We start from the raw sequence: 26,233 nt of genomic DNA on the forward strand, positions 1-26,233 counted from the left end.
GGGTTACAATTTCGTTTTCTCTCTTAGCTAGTTACGTTTCTATAAAGGTATACTCCGATAAGGACCGAGGGCTCTTGACTTAGAGATGAAGAAAGCAAAGCCCTAAGGCTTAGAGACAATATTTTACTCGGCCATGAAAATACAATACTGATATACAAGCATAATGTACAGATTGCGAAAAGAAAACTATATGAAGACTTACAGGTTTAGTAGGGCATTACAAGGTTAGAGAGAGTAGTGAGGAGAGGAGAGGAAAGAAGAGGAGAGAGTTTGCTTTGGAGGTGGTTCTGCTTCTCTTGTGTCTCTTGCTTGCTTGGAGGAGAGGAGAAAGGGGCTTTTATAGAGAGGATGAGAGGGTTTTGGATGCTAACTCATGCTGGTTAGGAGTGCTTTTGATCGTCATGGCTGACGTTTCCAAAGCATAAGTGCTGATTGACGTCACTGCTTACGTTTATTGTATGTCGCCATGGCTGTCGTCATAATTCCATCATATTGATTAGATTGGCTTCTTCAACAGAGCCCATGGAGGGTGGTAATGTAGATGTAGAAATTGTAGTTGATGGTGTTTTTGTTTTTTATTTTTCGAACCATGCCGTATTTTTCTTCTGGTAAAATTGGCAAAGGATTAAATGTTGAGTGGAGTAGTCAAATGAAAAAAACAACGTGCTGAAGTTTTTAGGCCAATAAATTTTTTCCGTGAAGGTTTCTCCGGCCAAAGTATACTCCAATAGATCTTGATAAGGATCCCAGAGTCAAGAACTTCCTTGAATAGAAGCTCTCCAATGCTTAAGTTGTTCTTCAAGTGCTTTTGGAGAAGTCCATTCTCTTTCAAATGGCAGTAATTGAATATTAAGTCCTTGTACATCAAGTTTCATTAAATGTCTAGCTAGCTCAGTTTGTAAGTCTCCATTCAGGCGGAGAACTATCAAAAGTGCACAAAACTAGAGCTTCTTTTTCTTCAAGTATATGTTGAACAATTCTCCCGAGTAGTTTAGGAAAAGTTTGTATGGAGTCCAAATCTTGAATCCAAAGTTGTTGTAGAAGTCCATAGTTCATTAAAGTAAAGGGAGTAATAAGTCTTCCTTTATGATTCTTCTGTTTAAATTGTTCATAATGGATATTAGCTTTTATGAAAGAGTAAAGTAACTGACATTTACAGCCCAAGTCTGTCATGTCTGGTTTAGAACATTGAGGGAAAGCCTTGGTACAAGTAATTTTGTAAGTATATTTTTCCCCATAAGTAATAGTGATTCCTGATGTAGGATTTAGTTAAGTGCTTCTTCCAGTTCTAGGAAGTGGTATCACACATACTTTGGATGTAAGTACGTATATCTTCTAGCAAAGTATTGATAGAAAATAAAGTATCTTTTCTTCCTTTGTTGGCTTGAAGTATTTAAAGTGATTGCTAAGTTATCGGTTTTTGTGGAACCGATAATAAATCAGTATTAAGTCTGACAGGAGTAGGAAGTGTTGCTGCCATTAAGTAAGACTTATCTTCTTACATCTTTCCATCGGTCTGTAGTAATGGGCTAATGATAAAGTTTGAGCCTAAAGTAGTTCTCAGTAAGTTATAGGCTTCATCTATTGAGTAGAAGCCTTTATATGAAGGTTTATTTTCTTCAGGTAAAAGTACCTTAACTTCCTCCCAGTTGGTATATAGTCCGGCATAAGGACCTGACAGAATAGCATAACAAGACAACTTTTTGCCCAAAGGTTTTTGTAAGATAGTCAAGAAGTAATTAGAAAGGGCATTAATAATAGCTATTTTCTGATTAGCTATTCCTGGAGAAGTTGGTATATTCCAGACATTGTCAATCAGACATTAATATACTGGATCAAGTTGAGCTCTTATGGAGAACTGAAAAGTATCTTCTTTTCTGGAGTATTGAGAAAGTTCATGTATACCAAATTTCATGATTTTAAAACCATAAGTTCGAACTTTCTTTTGTTTGTCCATTCCTGAAATGAAACACATCAAGTTAAGAAGTGGGATAAAGTATCAGCTAAGAAATTATTAGTTCCTTTAATATGTTCCCATTTAATTTTAACTCTTTATTGAGAATAGCATCTAAATTTTATCCATCTTTTAGAGCCAAGTCCTTTTCGAGTTTCTTTAGTTTACTGGCTATATTTTACTATAGCTTCACAGTCTGTTCTAAGTGTAATCTCAGGTTTACTACATATGAATAGTACAAAAGCTTCTAGACAATAGATTACTACTAGAATTTTATAATCTAAAGAAGTAAGATGCTCCTTTTCCTTATATTTGCCAAAAGCATATCTACAAAGAGATTTTGAAGTTTTTAGGTCGTACTTAGAAGGTTTGCTAAATAATGCTCTACTCCATCCGGTTTCACAGTCATCAGTTTCTATGACTAAATAGTCTAAGTCTAGGGGGTGTGTTAACATAAGTAAGTGTTGGACCATATTCTTGATTTGTTTAACTAGATATATATCTTGTTGGTTACAATATCTCTACCCTGTTTGAGATGTTTTATTATATAAAGGGCCACTGATTTTACCAATATCTTTTAAATAAGGTCTGGCATAATTAAGTAATCCTAAAAAGGATCTAAGTGTTTTAATGTATTCCATTTTATCTGGAAGAGTTAAGAGTTTACTAGTTATGTGAGCTTGGAGTGTTATTTTTCCTTGTCCAATAATGCTTCCTAAGAATTCAATGTGTGTGATGGCTAATTTCATTTTCTTTCTAGAAACAATTAAGACATGTTTTTCAAACAAGTTGAAAACTCTGTGTAAATGAGCATAATGTTCCTCTTTTGTTTTAGAGAAAACCAGAATATCATCTATATATACACAAGTGAAAGTCGTTACTTCCCAAAAAAATATCATCCATTTTTCTTTGAAAAACCTGGGGAGCTATTTTTAGGCCAAATGACATAACTAGTCATTTAAAGTGTCCTTCAGGAAAGGAGAATGCAGTCCAACGAATAGAGTCGGGGTGCATTTTGACTTGTCAAAATTCAGATTTCATGTCAAATTTAGAATACCATTTTCACCTCTGAATTTTATTAAGTAGTTGCTCCTTATCAGAAATTTTGTATTCGTCTTCATGACAATTGTCATTGAGACGTTTATAGTTAAACACCATTCGAGATTGTCCTCGTTTTTGTTTTGCTCCTTTGTTTACAATAAAAGCAGGACTTCTATATCTAGAATTTGATCTTTGTATAGCTTTTAGTGTTAGGAGTTGAGTAATATGCATTTTACATTCTTCAACTTCCCAATTGGTGTATTTTAAGTCTTGTGCCTTAATGATTAAGTCGAGATTGATAATATTTAATTTACAATATATTTTATCTTTTTCCCCGTATTTGATAGGATTTTCTCTTATGATTTATATTTTCTCAAGCCTAGAGATAACAGTGTCTAGATTGCCTTGTTGGCTTAGTAAAGTATATAAGTACGAAGGCTTGAAACAATCTTGATAATAAGTATCTGTGTCGGAGTCAAGATTTCTAAAGTACTGAGTAACCAAGTCATCTAGTTCTTCAGGTCTGTTATCGCCAAGTATACTTAGTTTTCCTGTAAAGAAATATTAACGGTGGGTTTCTTTTTACGATTGTTGGGTAAAAGACAAGGGCAAGAATCGGAAGATGTAAGATTGCAAGTTTCAGCAGGAGGGGTGTCACCACGCTTACTAGCGCTAACTTTTGATGGATAGGCGGATAGGATAGGTGAGAGAATAGGGGTGGACAAGTAAACAATATAGTCCTTGATCTATAAGAGGGCGCGATCGGGTGAAATAAGAAAATTAAGACCAAGAATGAGAGGAATAGATTTGTGAGGCATAGGACGAGTCCACGGTTGAGAAAGTGAAGGAGGGCTAAAAACACCACAATTTGTATAAAACTGGATGTGGACATTTTTCACAAATTTACTACAACTCAGTTGTTGTCCATCAAATTGTGTACTCAACAGGGGAGTATAAGTAGTTTTAATAAGAGAAGTAGGGATAAAAGACGTGAGCAATGTTTTATCAATAGTGGAAGTAGTTGCACCACTATCCAAGAATGCATGTAAAGTAAGTTCATGACCCTGAATATTCAAGGTGCACTGTACTCTAATATCAATAGTAAGACCAGTATTACAAATGCTCGGAATTTGAATAAAAACAAAGTCAGTGTCTGCTGGGTCTTCAGAAATAACAAGGTGTTTGCCTTTATCATGAGTAATATCTTGAGTAAAAGAGGATGGACTAGGTTGAGTAAAAGACCGGGGAGTCCCTTCCCTAAGCATAGCAAGTTCGGTTTCTAATAAGTTCAGGCAGGTTTCTAGGATAGAAACTTGAGATTCCAATAAAGTATTTTGAGTATTACGTTTAACAGTATGGGTTTGTGGAATGGTAATTTGGAAGAGTGCATCAAGACATAAATTATAACATTGGCATTTACAGAGTTTACAAATACCACGATTAATAATAGAAGAATAATAGCCACAAGTAAAACAAGGAATATTGTCCGAACCATCCTTTAAGATCCAGTCATGTGGACAAGTTCGTTGATCAGAACATAAATCTGTTAAATTTTGAGGGATAAACTGATGATACATTAAAGTCAAATGCTGAAAGTCATTTAGTGGGTCATCAAAAATAGGATCAGTCAGTGGATCTTTGTCATAAAGATCATCATAAGAAGGATCAAGAGGATTCTTGATCAAATGGAGTTGAATTGTCAAATTTCCAAGTGAATTTATAAAAAACATGTAAAAGCCATAAAGTTTCCAAGTGAATAAGATCCATATAGTCATTCCTAAAAGTGGAATTGAATTAGGCTTTGACAGCCAGTGTAAAAACCTATTAGTATAATTATTAATCATATCAAGGGATGAAACGCAAGTAGCCAACCAAAACAATTAAGACTAACTCGAGTTGATTACAATGATGATGAAGCAGTATGATTTACAAAGTTAAAGCAAACTTATCTACACCAAACACAGACATGGAAGGCATATAACTTCCTGCTGAATTAAACAACAGGGAGGGATCTGGGTTTCTCACGTCAGAAGGTATTGCATAAGCATAAAACATGGGCCAAAAATATAAGAGACTAATTTCTTGTTCAACCAGCTGGCTCAAAAGGAAACTCAAATTAAGTATCAAGTAGCTATAAATCGAACAACACAGAGATGTTTACCATCTTGAGTTAGGTCATCGAATACACACATGATATCTGTCTTCAGATTGTTTGGTTCAACCGTAGCAGCAAATTTTCCAAGATTTGATGCAGCAGATCTTCTAACCATAGGCATATCATCTTGACATAATTGCCCATATATAGACCGCAATTCTGCCTTGAGTAACTCAGTCGCACTTGGATAAGCAATGTGAAACAATCCACAAGACGAAACCCTGGCAGTGAACCACTCACCAGAAGCTAGTCTCTGGAAGAAAAAAATGGCATGATTAAGAAATCAAGAGAGAAACCTGTGTCAGATAAGGAGCTTATAAATGCTATGGAATACAAGTTATAAGCATTGAGGATCAAATTGTAAATCGAATAAGGCTAATTGTAAATGTACCAATTTGCAGGGTATAAATGTAAAAGGAACAATAATAGTAATCTATATCAAGGTGGAGGGGACCACATAGGATAAGATGAACGCTAATACATATATACACACACACACACATTACATATAGTAGCAGGTTATCATCAATTTGCTCTCTTCCCATTTGCCAAGTAATCTCATTCCATGTTCATCATCAGTGGATTCCTGGTTTGTGAGTTCTCTCTGTTTTGAGCTACCTGTGGAACCACACAAAAAAGTGCATGTGATCTTGATTGAAACCATCAAGTATGACTCCAGTGAGTAATAGTTCCACCTTTACTGGCTCCTGCAGACGATAGCCTCTGCCACTTGATAGCTGGTCTAGTGATTGAAATACCATTCCGTGCTGGGTGGCACGAACAGTTTTTACACTTCCGACATGGCAGTGAAACCAGCACCATACTCATGACAATTTCTCGTGCGTCATAACGTGTGTCACACGCACACGTCATCTCGTGCGTCACACGCGTGCGTCGCGCGACAGAAGGTGGGTCGAAGGAGTCCCAGAGTTGTTGCCGAAAGCATCCCACAACACCTCCTGCGGCGAGGCGTCACAAGATGCCTTTGGCACCGCCAACAGCATCCGACGCCGCCAAGAGCGTCGAGCGACGCGCGATGTCTCTTGTTTTGAAGAAAATTAAAACTGATTTAATTAATTCAAACAATTCTCACTTAAGTGTGATATTTCGAAGAGACTTTCATAAACTCTAATTAAATTATCCTAATAAAATATATATTTAAAAAGTTAAAAAATTTTATTAATTGATATTCTGAATTTTTTTACTATTTTAAATTTTATTTAAAAATTCTAAAAAAATTTAATAAATTAAATTCATATTCTGTTTTTTTTTATTTTTTTACTTTTTAATGTTTAATTGATATTCTGAATTTTTTTACTATTTTAAATATATATTATTTAAATGAATAAATAGTAATTTATATAATTATTATATATAAAATAACATCTTTATATTAATTTATATAATTATAATTATTTAATCTGAGCGTTGGAGAACTATGGGTTGACCTAAGAAAAATGTTAAAAGAATTAATACTTCCATTTGATTCACATCACTCCTTTTTACGTTAATAAGATAACACATTATGATGTATCAATTTTAATTTGAGTTATTGATAGATCAATTTTCTTTAAAGAAAACTATATTTAATTATTTTTTCTAACAATATTAAGTTGTTTAATAATGGAGAACTTATATAAAATCAATATACAACTTTTTCTAACAATTACTATATATAAGAAACTGTATCGGCATGACACGATACGATACTGAAACCGTATTGTTCCGATCTAGGACCGAAACTTTGGCACAGATAGAGATTTTAAACCTTGGGAAAATTATCCAATTAACAATATCAAGTATAAACACCACTTGAGTTTTCTACTCTTCTCTTCTCTTCTCTTCTCTTCTAAACATAATATAAATAATAACTAAATTAATTGGTCTATAAAATTAATAGCAGATCCAATATTTGGTTCCTCTTTATAATTCATTGATCTATCTGACTCTTCACAAAATTGTCATAGCATGCAAGATAGTAATCATAATGCTATTTTGTCCAGTTATAACCATAATAAAAAGAAAGAAAACAAGTAGCTTGGGAACCAAAAATCTAACATACCAATTTTCCATAAAATGGATGTGCATAAAACAACATAAAATACAATGTAAGACAACACAGAATCATCAATATGTAAGAAAAAGGTACGAAATAGATTTGATGAATGCATACAAGTCTGTAATGGTCAAGTAAACAACAATGATAATAATAGTTAAACAATTGGAATAAAGAAAGGACCACTTTGGTTGACCTTTACTAAGGGAATGAACCACTCCACCACATCACTTTCCTTCATCTGAGCCCCAATCCTACAAAGAGATTTAATTGCTTTGTCTCTAACACAAGCTTCCTCCACAGTGCATAATGTTTCCAGAGGAGGGAGCAAAACATGAGCATATTCTATACCACCCACATATGGAATGAACATCCCCAATTCTTCAGCCATGGCAAGAAGCACCTCATCATCATCATCATTGTTTTCACTTAGAAAGGGTATCAGTTCTTTTCTAGTTCTTTCTTCCCCAAGTGCACGTGCAATGGTAGATAACCTGCGAATGGAATTTAAGCGCAGCTGTATGTCTTCATTTTTCAACTCATCTATCAAGATGGCAATTGGATACAATGGCTCATCAATCATAGCCATTGTGATTGGATTTTGATGTGCTTAAAAGCTGCAAAACAAAAGAATTAACCGTAGCAATGGTATTGCTGGACATGAACAAAAGGAACTTAGTTCATATACTTTCTTAAGAAAATTTTCATGGCAAGATTAGCATATGATGCTTCCTGCTTGTTCTAAAATCATGTGCAAGTAAATAATATAAGATGCTTTAAAAAATATCTTTGAGTACTTATCATCTAAGAAAGAAATTTTATAGCTCAATATTCAAAGTAGAATACTCTTATCTGCAAGACATTTCTAATTTCCTTAATCACATCAGGGTTCATATAAAACAACAAAGAATTCATATGTGATAACAATGATTTTTCTTCCGAATATTTCATTCCATTACAATTCACAGGAAGCAAGCACCTGCCATTATTGTTCGAATAATTCCAATTTTACTTTATTTTACTCAAGGCATATGAAAATTTGTATTTTCAGCTTTTTGCAATAACAACTGAAGTTGATACTCATGAATAAGTTTGCATGAGTTGATGCATTGTTTGTTTGTTTATAAACGTTTTCTTAAAGCAACAAAAGGTGGATACTCAAATCCTCATATCTGAAGGCTGAAGCACCCTGTCCTCTAACACAGATCAAGCAAAGTTAGCTTTTCAGGAAAAAAAAATCAATTTGCAGCCAACACACTAACCAGTGTAAGTGTTGAACTTTCAAGGAGATTGGATGCTTTTCACAACATTAATTAGTATATAACTTCTATTTCATAAGGGGAGGAGAGGAATAAACAAAAAATAAATAAATAAATAAAGGAAGCTAAGAAAGAAAACCAACATTACAAGCTAAAATGATCTTCCTACCAATATTCTTAAAAGAACTGATCTCTTCATTCAGTGTTTCAGCTTGCTGGAATTAACAAGAATCTAATAAAACAATGAACTATCCTATAGAACCTCAATTTTTACTGCAGAACAACCAAAAAAGGAAGAAAGTAGTGAAACGATTGCCATACTTCTCCTATAATGCAATCCCCAAAATGCAACAAAAGGAGTGGGGAAAAAACAATCAGACACCTCTTTCTATGATTGGCCAACAGCTATAGCAACTCAACCGGATTTGAAATCTTATATAAACTACCTCGGATCATCCGTAGCTTCCCTCCCAAGAAAGGGAATCGGAAATCGAGGTCTCAAATCCCTCAAATCATTGGGTGGAAACAGATTCTCTATTCCACTTTGGCTTTATTTGCGAGTCATGACAAGAAATTGATCTATGTTGCAAGGTTATCTCAATGTTGGATCAGCACTACTGACATGGTATCATCTTGATTACCATTGTACAAAAGCTCAATTAAGGGTAGGACAGCCCAATGGCTCAAGTACTACAAGAAATTGAAGAAATAATAAATAATTTAAGTGATGAAAAGAAATATCTTACTATTTTATTAAAAATCTCCCCCCTTTACTAACTAACTTTAGTGAAGCCTAAAATGAATTTACGTTAATATCCTTTTTTCTATTCACACTAAAAATAATTCCAAGATTTATTAGTAATTCCACAAGCGAAACAATCAGTGATCTAGAGTTCGAGGCTCAGCTGTGACGTATTATTATAAATTTTTCTCGTCATTAATTTTCTCTGGTTGTTTTATATAAAAAAAATATAGTTCTCTTTAGTCCCACATCTTAGAATTGACAATACTATGATCAAAGAAGCTTCTATAAATATTTTAGGTCGACAATATTAAAAAATATACTTTTCTTAATATTAAATTAAATTAGTTTTTTTCATAGGGAAGTTCGTTACAGTAGTTTGTTGCTGGGATTCTCTAGCGTCACCCTTGCATTATTGCATTATTGCATGGGTCTGACGAATCTTACCCAAATAATTAATTCTTGATTCTGAACGTAAGGGTGATACTTGAAAATCCAAAGAATTCGGATTTTCAAAGACCCAAATAATTCAGATTTTCAAAAGTCAGGTACTTTACCCTAATGACTCTACTTTAGTATTTTAATGCTAAAATGTTTTAATTAATATAATTTCATTATAAAGGTCAATGTGATTTCAATGTATTATATCATACACGCGACGCGTGTGCACGATCACTAGTATATATATATATATATATATATATATATATATAGTATACTCCTATTCATTTATATTATCTTATTTATTTGAATGAAATGGAAAGGAAGCAAATACTATTAAATAATTTAAGTGGGGAAAATAATATTTCACCATCTTATTACTTTAGAATAAAATTGAAACAAAATATACTATTAAATACTATTAGTTTCCAATTATAACTACATGTGCTACACTTACCATATTGATGAGGTTGGATTTTACTTTAAGAGATCATGAGTTAAATTCTCACTGAGTTTTAAGTCTTTAATAGACTTTGAACCTTAATGGTCAACTCTAACAAAGCTCAAGAGATTTTTTCCCTATAAAAGTCACTAAAATGGACTCTATTCATAGATTTTTGAAAGAAGAGACCTTGTTTGATTTTTGTTTTTCTGAGAAAAATAAGATCTTCTTGAGACTTTTCTCAAAATTTTCTAGGGAAAAAATAAATGTATAAACTCTAATCACATTTAACAAATGTATTTAGCTTAAAAGTAAGACAAAAACATTGTAAATTTATTCTATTGACTAGATAGAAAGATGTGAAAGAGGAATGAGTTTGAAATTCGGTTTATTTTTTTATATTTTGTTTCCATTGAAATTAAAGTGGCGTTTGGTTTAGGGGTTTGGAAATAGGAGAATAGATTCATTCCCAAACCTTGTGTTTGGTTGATGAGAATGGAATTAAAATTTTGGAATGAAACCCAAAAACTTGGGTATCGATGAAACCCACCTCATCCCTTAGATTTTGATGTGAATGAGAATGAAAATTAAGTTTTGGACGAAAATACCCCTAATATATTTGTTCAATTTTTCTTTCATATTACTTTCTCTCTCCTTATTTTCTCTCATAATACTTTCTCTCTCCTCATTTTATCATCACACTTTCTCTCTCCTCAATCTCTCCCATCATACCCTCTCTCTCATTTTTTTCTCATCGCACTTTCTCTTTCTTTATTCTCTTCCATCACACTTTCTCTCTCCTCATCCTCTTTCATCATGTTTTCTCCCATCGTACTCTCTTTCTTGATTTTTTTCTCATCACACTCTATTTCTTGATTTTTTTCTCATCACACTTTCTCTCTCATCATATTTTCTCTCTCCGCAATCTCTCCCATCACACACTCGCTCTTCTCATTTTCTCTCATCACACTTTCTCTCTCCTTATCCTATCTCATTATGCTTTCTCTCCGATCACACTCTCTTTCTTTTTTTTCTCATCACACTTTCTCTCTCATCATACTTTCTCTCTCCTCAATCTCTCCCATCACACACTCAAGTCTCATTTTCTCTCATCACACTTTCTCTCTCTTCATCCTATTGCATAAATCCCCGAACTCTGTGCAACTCACCCCACCACCACTTGCCCTCTCGGTTGTCGTGATTTACCTCCCTCGTAATGGCCTGGGGTTAGGTGCAGCGGAGACGCTGGGGGTGAGCAATTTCGCCTTTTGCCACATGTTTTCTCTCCAATCATCCCCTCGGAATGGTCTAGTGACTAGTACATGAGGTGTTGCCACCATAAGGTTTAAGATTCGAATCTCGGTATAGACGAGGTAAATGTCTCCCTTATGTGCTAGTCACTATTCCCAAGGCTAGTAGTCACCCATGATTTACCTCCTCCGTATTGGCCTTGGGACGGGTTGGCGGGGGCGCTGGGGACGAGCGTATTCGCCTTTTGCCATCATATTTTCTCTACAATCACACTCTCTTTTTTTTTCTCTCATCATACTTTCTCTCTCCTCAATCTCTTTCATTCCACATTCTCTCTCCTTACTTTCTCTATCTCTTCATTCTCTCTCATCATATATTCTCTCCTCATTTTCTCTTATCACACTTTCTCTCTCTTCATTCTCTTCTGTCATATTTTCTCTCATCACATTTTCTCTCTCCTCATCCTCTCTCATCATGGTCTCTTCCATCACACTCTCTTTCCTCATTTTCTTTCATCACATTTTTTTCTCATCATACTTTCGCACTCATCATATTTTTATCTCACATTCAACTTTCTCTCAAATCTAATTTTTTCTCTTATTTTCCTCTAAGGGTAAAAAAGAAAACTTTAGTTTATTCCGATAGAAAATATTCAACTAACCAAACATTGTTTTCAAGAGTGATATCCATGCTCATACACATTCCATTCCACAATACTATATTCTCATTCTCATTCCGATTCCCAGAAAAGAACCAAACGTCACCTAAATGGAAAAGAAGTGAAAGAAAGTTTTAACATATGATACAACAACAACCAAACATTATATCACTAGGTGGGGGTCGGCTATATGGATCCTTCTACGACATTGGGCTTTATGCCCTACTATATCATCATTTATATTTAAATAAATTTTATTGTGGTTTATTGTTACTAACCAAGTCTTTTTTAGTTTTCCTCTTCCTTGTTTGATATGCACATTTATTATAGTTTCACATCGCTTAACCGAAACATTTATTGGCTATCTAAATATATGTCTGCACCATCTTAACGTGTCTCCTGAAGTTTTTCCTCAATAAGTGAAACCCTAACTTTCTCTTTAATATTTTCATTTATTATCCTATTCATCCTTGTATGTTCACACATCCACCTAGCATATAGAAAATTTTAAGTCATAAGTGATAACAATCGACACACTATGTTACACACTTCCGACCACCAAAACTTCCTTGTAGGAGGCACAATTGCAACAACATGAGCTTCATATAGTGCTACAATACAATCCTATTCATAGTGAGCAAATATATACATTTTTTCCAATAGTTTAAACTAATGCGTGAAATATATAAAAAAATATATATAGCTTACCTTAAAATATGGATAAATCTTTCTTTTCTCGGTATTTGTACAAGTGTAGATTGGTTGTATTCTCTTAACTTGCTTGTACAATTCAGAGTTGTTGCTAGAGCAATCTTAAAGCAATGATGAACAATTTTAAATGATCTATAGAATATTCCACCAATAAGTCTAATCCTCTCCTTATGACCAACTATTATTAGAAACATAAGTACTAGCTCTCTAACCAGACATGTTTACAGTTAGGCATATAAAGCCATCATTAATTAGTGTTTCACTTAATTTCTCAAAGACAATGGGTTTTCATCCAAATTTATTGAACACAATATCACTTGCTTCTATTTGAAATATTCCTAATATAATCCCTCTCACTTGATGCTTCTATTTGTGACTCTGGCTAAAAATTGCTTTTATATGTCTATCAAAGGATCCAAATAATGATGTGCATGTGTGAATAATAGTTGTTCAAGTTTTGTCATCCATCTACATTAAAATAGTTTGGTTGCCTTGCAAACTAATTGAAATCATTTATAGTTACAACAAACATAAAATCTAAGAAAAAAGAACATGCCTGTAGAGGTTTGGTGTTCTCTTTACAATTATCACAATTCCTACAAAAAGAACATTCATGATCGACATCAAATCCTACTAAAACTATAATTAAATAACACAAATAATTGTATCATGAGTCACTGTTCAGTAAAATATACATTTGGAGTCTGCAACACCAAATCTGACCATCTTTAGCTAAGAAATGTACAAGATACCATAGTACAATAAGATCAAGAGGTTTCATTCCTTGTAGCTACTTGACCACAAAGAAATTATCAACTGAGCGAGATTCACAAAATATATCAATAAAAGGAAGAGGCACAAAAGGATCCTCCATCATAATCCCATTAGAGTTAGCAACAAAGTTTTGTTGGAGCGTGTTCAATCGATGCCCGGTATAGTAGGAGGGGAATACTACTTTTCTACGATGTTAGGGTTCTAAAAATATATGCCGTAGAAATTAAAGAAGACAAATAAAAAGCAAACCATACAACATGACTCTTTAACATGGTTCGGCAGCTTCCAAACTCCTAGTCCACAGCCTATGATCCTTTAGGTGGATCACCAGAACACTATACTTTCTCTTTCATCCACAGTTTATGATCCTTTAGGTGGATTACTCCCGAGGACACCTCTATTCTTTCTCCTTCTCAATAGCACTGAAGGTGGAAAAACCTCTTACAATTCAACAATCAAAAGAGTTACAAGATTGAGAAGAAGCATTACAATAATGCTTAAAGAAAATATAAAGTTTGGGCGTTAATAACACTTGACTGTTGTTGAATTTTTATAACCCCTCAGTTCTTTTTATAGCCTTCTTCTTGGATTCTAACTGTTCCTATTCCTACCATTATGTTGAGGTGGCAAACATCAATCAACAACTAGTTAACTCTCAATCCACTAGTCTAAAGTATGTTATCTGAATTTTGTTATTGCTCCTTCCATCTTCGCTTTATTTGAATCAATCATTGAATGAATTGATCGTTGTAGCATCAGTTGATTAGGCCTAATATGAATTGAGTGATCAATCCTGAGTTGATTGCTCATTCTACTAAAAATATTATGTTATGGTGCCAAAGGATCTCAGTTATTTGTTTGCCAACCAGTCTGAGTCATTAGTCAAACATCAGTCGACTAGTTTAAACCACAATACCTAAAACAAACCAACTTAGAGTTTTGATTTCTCAATCGACTTATGGTTCATTAGTCGGCTCAACCACTAATCTACTAAATTCACACCAGTTAAATCATCAAACCACGAAACACTTGGGGCATGTTTAGTTGAAGGTTGATGACCTTGGTTATCAACCTAAGATTATATTATTTAACCCATTTTGGTTAAGTAATGAGTTCCTCCCACGTCAGTAAGTGGGGGCATATAACCTGCAATGTGATTAAGTGTGAGGTTTTACGTGATTACGAGGTTAACAAAGAAAAAAACCCAAAATTATCTTCCAATTTTTGCCCTTCCGGACAAAAACACCCTTAAATTTTATCAAATCTGGAAGCAGAGCCACGGTGGAGGAGATGTGGGAGGAGATCAGTCTCAATAGCCTCAGTCAAGACACATATGCCCCACTAATCTCCCTTATGCCCAACTCCCTCTCCCTCCACAACACCCTCATCTCCCATGCTGTCGCAGCCGCTTCAACCGCTGTGGATGTTTCTGCCGCCGGCGCTACACCCAAGGCCGCACCAGCAATGCTTTCGCCGTTGACCCCCGCAAGAAACAAATGATGAAGAATTGCGAGTCGGCGCCCAATCCAGGACTTGGAAACAGGCACCTCCTCGGCTGGATCGTGCTTTGATATTCCTCGTTCTAGAGTCCCTCGAATGCCCGTAACCATTGTTCTATAACCTCTATGGGCCTTGAGCCATCAACCACCTTGGTCACGCGAAGTTAATTTGTATATTTGGTAAATGCTACATAACTTCACACATACCAGATATAACAACTAACCTAACTTAAACGCTTTGCCCAACTCATCAAAACAACTATCTGCATAATTACGAATGTTCCACAAAGATTTACATTTCTGTGATATTCCAAATAACCAAGAATAAGCTTATATGAACATGAGGCCAAAATTTTTTATGAGAACAGATACTGATTTTTATAATTAATCTGTTTCTTGATTGAAGTATCCAAGCAAAAAGTGGTCAAAGTTCCAAAGGCAGCAGTTGATTGAAGTCACAAACTTGATTTCCAAATTTTGGCTTAAAGCTTCTCTACAGATCCAGTCAATCCAGCAAAGGGAGAAGAGATATAAAGAAACAAACCTAATAATTCCAAAGAAGTGCACAAGCATAATCACACAAATAAATCTAGGTAGACAGATTGAAATGATTCGATCGTATACACTGATAGTTATTCGGGTGACACCGACAGATTGAAGACTGGAACTGAGAGGAGCCATAGAGGGGTCGAATGCAGATAGGAGGAAAGTGTCCGAAAAAAACTAGGCAGCAGATGTTACCTAACAGGCGGATCAGACAACGAAGCAGCGGCAGAGGTCACTTAACAGGCGGATCAGGCAACGCAGCAGCGACGGCCGAAGGAGCAGGTGGCGGAGCAACAACCAAGCAGACGGCGGCGCGTTACGAAGAGAAACGGGAGAGGCGCGAGTCGGAGGGTTTGGGAGAGGAGCTCGGTCGCGTGCGTGGTCACCGGGAGAGAGAAGAGTTTCCTACAAAACGTTTCCCTCCTCGTCCTTCGTTCTGTTTTTACCAAATTAAAACTTGGAAAATTTTGGAGGATGTCTTCAATCAAAAGATGGATAATTTTCATTGACATTCTTTTAATGATAGATTTTTATGAAATTTGATTGATTTTTATTGATTTGTATAGAATTTGTGTAGTTGTGAAAATAAATTTATGGAGTTCTATAGACTTTTTTCTAATATTTATAAATTTTTTCATGAAAACTTATGGATTTATGAGAAAAAAAAATTTGTTTCGTTATTGTTAATATGATAAACATCGCTCCACATTCGATTTACTATTGTATCTCTTCAGTCATTGACATTTGCTCGTTATTGTTCTTGAATATCATATAATTGATCAAAGCAATCGACATCATGAACTTGTTCTGATAAGGATGATAAATTTTATTATCTGGTTCAACTAGAAATTCATCAGAACGACATTCCTTGCGAAGAAAATTATATAATCCGGCACAAGCTAATTTTTTTATAATAAAAATTTTATTTTAAAAAAGATCGTAAACTTTAAAAAAAATAAAAATGGTAAACTAAAAAAACATAAACTGAAAAAATGATAAACTAAAAAAATCGTAAACTTTAGAAAAATTAAAGAAAAAAACATAAACTTTAAAAAAAAAACTTACAACAACAACAATCAAGCCTTTTCCCACTAGGTGGGGTCGGCTGTATAAATCCTTTTACGTCATTGAGCTCTATCTCCTATTATATCATCATCTATATTTAAATAAATTTTATCTTATTTTATTGTTGCTAACCAAGTCTTTTTTTGTCTTCCTCTTCCTCGTTTGATATGCATGTTTATCATAATTTCACATCGCCTAACTGGAGCATTTATTGATCGTCTAAGTACATGTCCGTACCATCTTAAACGTATCTCTCAGAGTTTGTCCTCAATAGATGCAACTTCGACTTTCTCTCTAATACTCTCGTTCCTTATTTTGTCCATCTTCGTATGTCCACACATCCACCTTAACATCCTCATTTATGCAACTCTCATCTTATGCTCATGTGCTCGAGTCATACCCCAACATTTAACTCCATATAACATAGCAGGTCTAACAGCGATTTTATAAAACTTACCTTTAAATTTAAGAGATACTTTACGATCACATAAAACACCCGACGCTCCCCTCCATTTCACCCATCCTGCTTATATTCTATGTAAGACGTCTCTCTCAATCCCTCCATCATTTTGTAAAAATGATCCTAAATATTTAAATCTCTCGGTTCCAAGCAACTCCTCCTCTCCTATCTTAACAATTGTTTCATTACTTCTAATATTGCTAAACTTAAATTCCATATATTTTGTCTTTAATCTACTAAGTTTAAAACCTTTCCCTTTTAGTATTTCCCTCCAAGATTCGAGCTTAGCATTTACTCTTTCACGTGTCTCATCTACCAAAACAATATCAATTGCAAACAACATTCACCACGGTACTGTATCTTGAATGTGCGCAGCGAGTTCGTCCATAATTAGTGTAAAAAGATAAGGACTTAGGGCTGATCCTTGATGTAATCCTATCTTTATTAGAAATGCTTCAGTTACTCCGCCTGAAGTCTTTACTCTGATCGTTACATCTTCATACATATCCTTAATTAGTTCAATATATGTTACGCTAACACCTCTCTTTTCTAAAATTCTTTATATAATTTCTCTTGGGACTCTATCATAAGTTTTTTCTAAGTCAATAAATATCATGTGTAGATCTTGTTTTTGCTCCCGATATTTTTCAATTAATTGTCTAAGGAGATGTATAGCTTCTATTGTCGACCTCCCAGGCATGAAACCAAATTGATTTTCTATCACCGTAGTCTCCTTTCTTAATATTTTTTCTATTACTTTTTCCCAAAGTTTCATAGTATGACTCATTAGTTTAATACCCCTATAGTTTGCACAATTTTGTATGTCTCCCTTGTTCTTATATAAGGGACTTATCCTCCATTGATCAGACATTTTTTTCGTTTTCAATATCATGTTAAATAATTTTATAAGTCATTCAATACCTTGTTTCCCTAAGCACTTCCATACCTCTATCGGAATATCATCTGGTCCAACGACTTTTCCATTATGCATCTCATTTAAAGTTTGTTTTACTTCTGAAGTTTGAATTCTACGATAAAAATTAAAATTTTTATGCTCATTTGATCTAATTAAATTACCTAAGTTAAGTTGGTCACCTAAACTTTCATTAAAAAGCTGATGAAAATACCTCTTCCACCGCTGTTTTATTTTTCCATCATTTACTAATACCCTATTACATTCATCTTTAATACATTTTATTTGGCTAAGATCTCTTGTTTTCCTTTCTCTTACTTTACCTATTATATAAATGTCTCTTTCCTCTTCTTTTGTATCCAATTTTCGATATAACCGTTCAAAAGTTTCATTTTTTGCTTCACTCACTACTTATTTCTTTCTTTCTCTATATTATATTTTTTAAATTTTCCTCTTCTACAAATATATAATTCCTTATAAGCTATTCGTTCTTCTTTTTCTCATTCCACCACCAAGATTCTTTTTACTGGTGCACTCCCTTACCAATAGAGCTTACTATTCTTATTTCAACTTTAATATCATTTTATCCCATGTTGTATTAGAGTCATCGTATATTTAAAAAATATAAAAATTTAAAAAATTTAAAAATAAGTATATTTTTTTCTTAAATTCATCACATTAAACTAGAATTCAGTATATTTTCTATTAAATTGAGCACGACTCTCTTTCCACTTCAATTAGATGAAAAATATACTAGATTTTCTTTAAATGATACTAAATTAGATAGAAAATATACTAGATTTTTTTAAAATAGTGTTGAATTTAAGAGAAATTATATTAAGTAGAAAATATCTTGGGATCAAAATATGCTATGTATAAAATAGAATAATAATAAATAAGAAATATAATAAAATCTCGATTTTATTTTAAAGTACTAAATTTAAGAGAAATTATACTTATTTTTGGACTTTTTGTATTTAAAAAAATCTGAGGGATGATATTTCAATGAGAGAGTTGAAATAAATAAAATTTTATATACAAAGAATGAAAATAAAATTTTTTGGACATAAAAATTATATACAAAGTTAAAAATTATGATTTAAAATTTTTCTATAATTTACCGTTAAAACTTTCTCTCACGCATTAAATAAAGAAAGAAATGATAGTCTACGTGAAACAAGAATGTGAAAATTAATGTGAACGGCTGGACATCTATGCAAGCATATCTGGCTAGTCCATATGTTTCTTCTCTCTCCCATTTTTTTTTCTTTGCCTTTCTTCTTTTCTTCGCCTTCAGCTTTCTTTCTTTCTTCTTTCTCCCTTTCTCCCTTTCTCCTCCCATCCGATATACAATCTCCACCCCAGCCCTACCTCCCTTCTGATCTTTCTATCATTGATTTCAGTCTTGACCCAGCCCAATCCAAGTTCCTATCGTCGACCCAACCCCCGTCCGAGCTTGGAAGCCTCGACCCAACCCCATCCTCCATTCCTCTGTGGGGTTTTTTCTTCTTCTTGGTTCTCCATTTTATTTTTGTCCCTCGTCTCACAATAATCACAAGGTTTGTGCCCGGGTTTTCATTTTAGATCTAAAGGTTTTCATTTTTTGTCCGTTGATGGTCCTTCAAGAATGAGAGTATCTGATGTTTTTATACAAAATGTAAAGGTAAAAGTCATAGGCATCTATGCACTCAACTCACTGCTTATTTTCTAGTATAGCTATTTTCGATTGGAATGAATTACAAGTAAATTGCTGTTGGATTTGTTGAAGGTCGTCAATTGTATAAGACTCGAGAGTGTCTGTCAGAGTTGAATCATGAAAACATATGGTAAGTGCTTTCATTTCAGATCTTTTAAGAATTATGTGGTTGGATTGTTTATACATAATAGGATGATTCAAATTTTCAATTGTGTTTAGACCTAGAATTGTGTTATTGTTGTATCTATTTTTAATGAATTATATGATTTTTATGAGGTTTATATCTGAAATCAACCTGTTATATTGATTGGGTAAATTAGGAACCATTGTTGGTAAGAAAAGGACTAGGCCATTTATGTCACCAAAGTGTTTGATAAAATGACTGAATGAACTATAGTTCTTACTTGTGTTTTTTTTATGTGAATTGTACCCTTAATGATTTTGACCTAAGTGTTTGTTGCCCTAAACCCTAATGGTTTGATTGTTTCTTGAACTTGTATCAATGTCGTGGTCCAAGAACGTTCTACCTTACCTAATATTGGCATTAGATTTTGCATATAGAAGTTTTCTTAATAATGTAGTACATTAGATTTGTATGATTTTAGCTTCTAAATTATACATGTAATGAAGCAAGAAAAAAATCCTTTCATCTCCCAAAAAATAAGTAATATTGGCTTCTGGTCACAAAGTATTTGATACTATGTCATTGTTTGCTAACAAATTCCATTTCAATTAGCATGGCAGTATGAATGATTTGTGAAGTTGCAACAATTTTTAGAAGTGTTACTTCTTAATTTATAGGGCATTTTCGTCCTTGTAGTCTAAAAAGGGAAGGTCGATCGAAGGAAGAGGATTGAAAAAAAGACTATGTTAAAAATGCCCAAGTACTACACCACTAATCTACTGAAATTCAGATGTGGATTAATGGCGAAAATCATCACCTCATGGACTGATGATAACCCAGGGAGGAGATTTGCCATATGTTAGTTATTTGAGGAAGGGTAGGGTAAACATAATTTGACACTTTTTTTGTGCATAACTTTGAACAACAAATTTCATAAATAACTTGGAATTGCAGAGTTGGGGGTGTGATTTTCTGGGCTTGGGTTGATGCTGAGATGTGCAGTAGATTGACACGGGTAATACCAAGATTGCTAAGAAGAATAAACAAGTTGGAGGTTGATGCTAGAAGTGCAAAGAATACTATGAAGGAGTTGAAGATCGACATTTGCAAGCTACTCCTTGAATCGAATACTACAAAGAGAAGAATTAGACAAATGCTCATGGGGTGATTGGTTGGATAATATGAGTTGTCACGCGCGCGGCTTCCTCGCCATCAAATAAGTAGTTAAGGAATGAGCATCAAGCACTTGATAAGATGTGATGATAGTAATGTGTAGTATTTGTGTACTCCGTTTAGTAATTATACAGCAATTTAGTGTTAATTGTGTGTTAGTGGGTAATTATAGAGCTTTTTCTATGAAACGTTGTTTGTCAAGGCTATGCATGTGTGTTGGCAGGTACAATGAGTATTGATCCTGTTCGAGCGCTGAGTTGACGGACGCTGGGGACGTGACACGCTCCGCTGTCTCCGACTGTTGGTGTAGATCTCCGGTGAACCTGCAAAGAAGCCGAGCCGGGAGGGGTTTCCCGGCGGCGGCCCTCCGACGCTCAAGTCAGGCAACAAGAAATGAGAGAGGCGGAACTTAGGTTTAGATGATGGATACCTAGGGTCCTTATAATCGACTCCCTGAGACATAGGCACTTCTGCGTGCACGCTTCCCCAAACATACATTAACGAGTCCGTGTCGGAAAAGTTACCTGACACAATTCCGTAATCGTCCGAGCATATCCTGATGACGAGCTTCCGCCAGATGATCCTCTACTGGCCCTACCGCCAACTCACGCTTGTCGGCGGCAGACGCTCGAGGATGATGTTATCCCTGTCTCCTTTGTCCTCTTGCGCCTCTGTCTATTCGTGGTCGAGCGTTTGGCTTCCTCCCGAGTATATCCCTTCTGCCCCGGTTGTAGGTATCGGTCCGACCGGGAGGACTCCCGGTCGTATGCTCGGATGAGATTGCTCCTGCTTGTCTATGTTGCCTCGTGCCCGGCCGAACGGACAACCCGCTCGGCCATGAAACCTTTTTACCTTGAGCATCGGAAACCCGACCCCTCGGCCTGCTTCGTCCGGTCGGTCGGGTCTCATGGTTGAATCTTTTGGCCTTTGACCTCCACGTGCCGTTGACCTTCCGCCAACGAGGATCCCCCGTCCTTACCATCGGATCACATGCCTCCCCTTCAAGTCTAGTCGAAGGAGGCGCTAAGTCCGACTGACTGGACTGTCGGTCGGCCGGAGTGACACCGCTTTCTCAATTTCTGGAATGTTCCTCCTCACGACCGTTCGACTTCTTACTGCTGTTGGCTTTGCAATAGTGTCGACGGTCAACGCTGATGCCCTTCGGATCTCCTCGGAATTCGTGCAAATCCTCTCCATTAAGACCGAGCACGCGCATTGCGTGCCGTAATGGCGCTCATTAAATGCGCCCCTGTGGCATGGTGCCACGTGGCGCTTCCGCTGGCGTCATCGTACGGCTCTGCGACGCGTCCGAGGGGACATCGACGGTTTGAAATGAACGACCCGATATGGGCCTCGGTTCCTGTGACCTACATCCGACGGTCGAGGCCGATCGAGCCCGAACTTATAAAGCCTTCACCCTCTCCCTCCGCCGCACCCTTGCCTTCGTGTGTTCCGCATCCTTCTTCGGTGCTTCAGCGTTCCGGCGACCCCGATTTTCCCTTCTCCGACAATTCTCCGCCTTCTTCCTTCGATCCTCAACTCCTTTGTAAGGTTCTTCCTCCTCTCTTCCTCTGATTCCTGTGTTTTCTTCGCGCTCTTGGCCACATTTCGTCCTTTGGTTACTGTTTTGCTCCTTTTCTCGCTTGCTCATTTACTTTCCCTTTCGATTTCTACTCCCTCCATTGCTCTGGCGATGGCAAGCTCCTCTCAGCCTGCGGACCCGGCTCTCGACCCATGGTATACCACTATGGAGTCGCGGTTCGATCGGTGCGATGCCGAGAGTCTGTTTAACGCTTTTGATATCCCTTCCGATTTTGAACTAATTCTACCTTCACCTTCCGCTCGCCCGCACAAACCGTCGAGCGGCGCATTTTGTTTTTTCTGTGACCAATTTGTAGCCGGTCTGCGGTTTCCCCTCCACCCTTTCATTGTTGAAGTTTGTAACTTTTTTGGCATTCCGCTCGCCCAATTGGTTCCCAACACCTTTCGCCTCCTGTGCGGGGTTGTGGTCTTATTTAAGATACACAACATCCCCTTCCGCCTGGAGGTCTTCTATTATTTTTATTACCCCAAGTAGTCCGAGCCGGCCACTTATCTGTTTCAAGCTCGGCCCGGCTTAGTCTTTTTTGATAAGTTGCCCTCTTCCAACAAACACTGGAAGGAGAACTTTTTCTATCTTTGTGTTCCCGGGCGGCTCCCCTTCCGTACGAAATGGCAAGTCGGACCGCCCATTTCTCCCGAGCTGAAGAAATATAAGACCCTACCGGACTATCTTCAAGCAGCGAATCTGCTAACCGGTCTGAAGCTCGACATCAACGAGCTCCTATTTGAAGGAGTGATGTACATATTTGGTTTGAGTCCGAGCCGGACCCCCCTCCCGAGCAGCTTCGGTAAGAACTTCACTTGTACATTTGCCTTGAGTTCTAACTGATTTCCTTCTCTTTTCTTTGCAGCGAATATCGTAATGGAGTCGGTACTGTTCAGGATTTTGAAAAAGAAAGCGGTCGCGCTCGAAGCGACAGCGGTTAAGAAAATGGAGGAATTGGGCATTGCTCCGGTCGGCTCGCATGAGGATGAGAGTGAAGCGCAAGCAGGCGAGTCGGCCGCTCAGGCTTCGCCTATAGATGTCGCTGACGGTGCAACTTCCAGCAAGGAACTAGCCATTCGGGAGGAAAGCTCCGATCCGGAGGACGAACTCCCGCTCGACAGGAAAAGACGACGAGTTGAGAAGCCCCTCCGTTCGGCAACCTCCGCAGTGCAAGCGTCCGAGCGGACGAGCACTGCCTCTCAACGCGGCAAAACACCATCGATTGAGGCTCTCTCCTCCGACCGGACTCCCTCTCAATTGGAGGCGCCTGCGGCCCCCATCGAAGCGGTTCCGGTTGCCTCCCTTCCTCCTGCACCGCGCCGAGTCCTCCGCTCGGGCATTTTGTCCACGTTGTCCAGCCCGACCTCTGATCCTTTGGCGTCCGCTTAGATGACTCCGGGCCAGCGCCGCACTATTAGGGCTACCTTGCACCTCCCTACTGAGGCGTTCATAGCCGAGTCCGATCGGCCTACGACCCCCGAGGATATGATCACTATGAAGGGGCCTCTCGCTGAGATGTGGACGGACGCTCGGGCCCGTGTGGCCATGATACCACTCGACAAGCTGGCTGACAGCCACATGCAACAGTCCACAGGGGTAAGCTTTTGTTTCCTCTTCTTTATGTAGCCTTCCCGATCGGCTTTTTAACCTTTCTGTGTACACCAACGATGGGTGGAAGAGATTGCTGTCTCCAATCAGTTGGCGATGGTGAAGGAGGAGCTGAAGAGGTTGAAAAGTCAGGGCGGCCTGTCATCTTCCCGAGGCCCTTCTTATGCCGAGCTGCAGAAGGAGCTTGCCAAAACCAAAGATCTGTTAGAGGCCGAGAGAAAGAAGACGGCCGACCAGGCTTACATGTTGGACCAGCTAGACAAAAAGGTCAAATCCTATGACCGCAAGATTAAGCTGGCCACCACTCGGAAGAACACCGCCATCGTTGATCTGGAAAAAAAGAATGTAGAAGCCCGAGCTCTGGAGCAGGGTGTGAATGAGCTGGCCGATCTGCTGGAAGTGGAGTAGAAAGGCCGCTCGGAGGAGGTGACCAAACTCAAGGATAATTTGAAGGTCTTGCAGGAGGCTCTTGATGCTTCTCGCGCTGCCTTCAAAGAGTACCAAGAGGCGGAGCCGGGCCGTGTCACCGCCTTGAGGCAAAACTACATCCGCTCGACGGAGTTTGTGGAGAAGGTGTGCGACCGGCTGGTCATCGCCTTCAAGTTGGCCATCACCGCCACGGCGGATTATCTGAAGACCAAGGGTCAACTCCCCGAGTCCGTGGTCATCCCTGCGACGGAGCATGCGACGCTTCTCACTACCATCCCCAAGCATATCTTTGACTTCCTTGAATAAAGTATTTTCAGTAATTCTTCCGATCGGCGAGTCTTTAATTTTCATGTGGCGTCTGTAACTTCTAAATGCTAATTTTAAATGAATGTCCACTCTTGTTGCGTTAGCCTTTCCTTTCAAGTGTTCCTTTTGACTATGTCGACCAGTCGCTAGACCTTTTTCCCGCAGGGGCTTTCTTAACTTCGTCGATCGGTTAAACGACCTCCCACTATGCCTGGGACTTCTATGAGTTTATAGCTGGGGTGTTTTTATTTACAGCGCCGACCGGTTATACGACCTTCCACAAGGGATTTCTATGAGCTTTTCTTTAGTGTTTTCCTTTACTACGTCGATCGGTCAAACAACTCTCCCTTTTTCATGGATTCTCTGCCAATGTATCGCTGAAGTGCTTCGACGCGACGCTGCCTCATCTGGGGGATTTATAGTTGGCAGTCCGACTCTAGAGTTTAACGTCGCCGCTCGACGGTCTTCAAGCTGGGGGGTTTATAGTCGCCGGTCCGACTCTAGAGTTTAACGTCGCCGCTCGACGGTCTTCAAGCCGGGGAGTTTATAGTCGCTTGTTCGACTCTAAGATTTAATGTCGCTGCTCGACGGTCTTCCGACCGGAGGGTTTATAGTCGCCGGTTCGCCTCTAAGATTTAACGTCGCTGCTCGACGGTCTTCAGACGAGGGGTTTATAGTCGCCGGTTCGACTCTAAGATTTAACGTCGCTACTCGACGGTCTTTAGGCCGGGGGGTTTATAGTCGCCGGTTCGACTCTAAGATTTAACGTCGCTGCTCGACGGTCTTCAGGCCGGAGGGTTTATAGTCACCGGTTTGACTCTAAGATTTAACGTCCGCGCCGACGGTCTTTCGACCGGGGTTTATAGTCACGGTTCGACTTAAGATTTAACGTCGTTCCGACTGGCCTTCGTCGGGTTTATAAGTCGCCGGTTCGACTCTAGATTTAACTCGTTGCTCAACGGTTTTCAACAATGAGCTTTGAGCTCGGATAATATACGCCCCTAGAACCACACGGGTCTTCGCCATCGAGCCCTGGACTGGATAATATAGCCCCTACCGAACGCGGCTCGGACGCCCACGATCGAGCCCGAGGCTCTGATAATATACGCCCTACCGAACGACACGGGTCTTCGCCGAGCCCTGTGGCTCTGATAATACGGACCGACCGAATCCACACCGGGGTCTTCGCCATCGAGCCTAAGGCTCGATAATATCACGCCCTACCGAACCAGACGGGTCTTCGCCATCGAGCCCGTGGGCTCTGATAATATACGCCACGAACCAAGACGGGGTCTTCGCCATCGAGCCTGTGACTCGGATAATATAGCTCGGCCGAACGGCT

The 26,233-nt window shown here is 37.8% G+C and overlaps 1 protein-coding gene and 1 long non-coding RNA gene across 3 annotated transcripts in view; one reads left to right on the forward strand and one right to left on the reverse strand.

Moving 5' to 3' along the window:
* The window catches only part of LOC122026409 (serine/threonine-protein phosphatase 2A 65 kDa regulatory subunit A beta isoform-like), a 28,626-nt gene extending 12,646 nt beyond the window's left edge, over positions 1-15,980 (reverse strand). The window contains exons 1-3 of the mRNA XM_042585146.1: positions 15,725-15,980; positions 7,403-7,823; positions 5,157-5,403 (exon numbers count right to left, since the gene is read on the reverse strand). Coding sequence (XP_042441080.1) covers positions 5,157-5,403; positions 7,403-7,795 — 640 coding nt within the window. The 5' untranslated portion in view covers positions 7,796-7,823; positions 15,725-15,980. The remainder of the gene's footprint in view (positions 1-5,156; positions 5,404-7,402; positions 7,824-15,724) is intronic.
* Positions 15,981-19,183: 3,203 nt separating this feature from the next.
* On the forward strand, positions 19,184-21,108 carry LOC122028220. Of its 2 annotated transcripts, none has more exons than XR_006124676.1 (4): positions 19,184-19,630; positions 19,736-19,793; positions 20,465-20,664; positions 20,742-21,108. It is a non-coding gene; the product is annotated as an uncharacterized LOC122028220 (long non-coding RNA). The 2 variants fall into 2 exon arrangements; XR_006124675.1 differs by having other exon boundaries at positions 19,190-19,630; positions 20,484-20,664.
* The last annotated feature ends 5,125 nt before the right edge of the window (positions 21,109-26,233 follow it).

The sequence above is a fragment of the Zingiber officinale genome, chromosome 10A (assembly GCF_018446385.1).
Source record: "Zingiber officinale cultivar Zhangliang chromosome 10A, Zo_v1.1, whole genome shotgun sequence".
Classification (NCBI taxonomy): domain Eukaryota; kingdom Viridiplantae; phylum Streptophyta; class Magnoliopsida; order Zingiberales; family Zingiberaceae; genus Zingiber; species Zingiber officinale.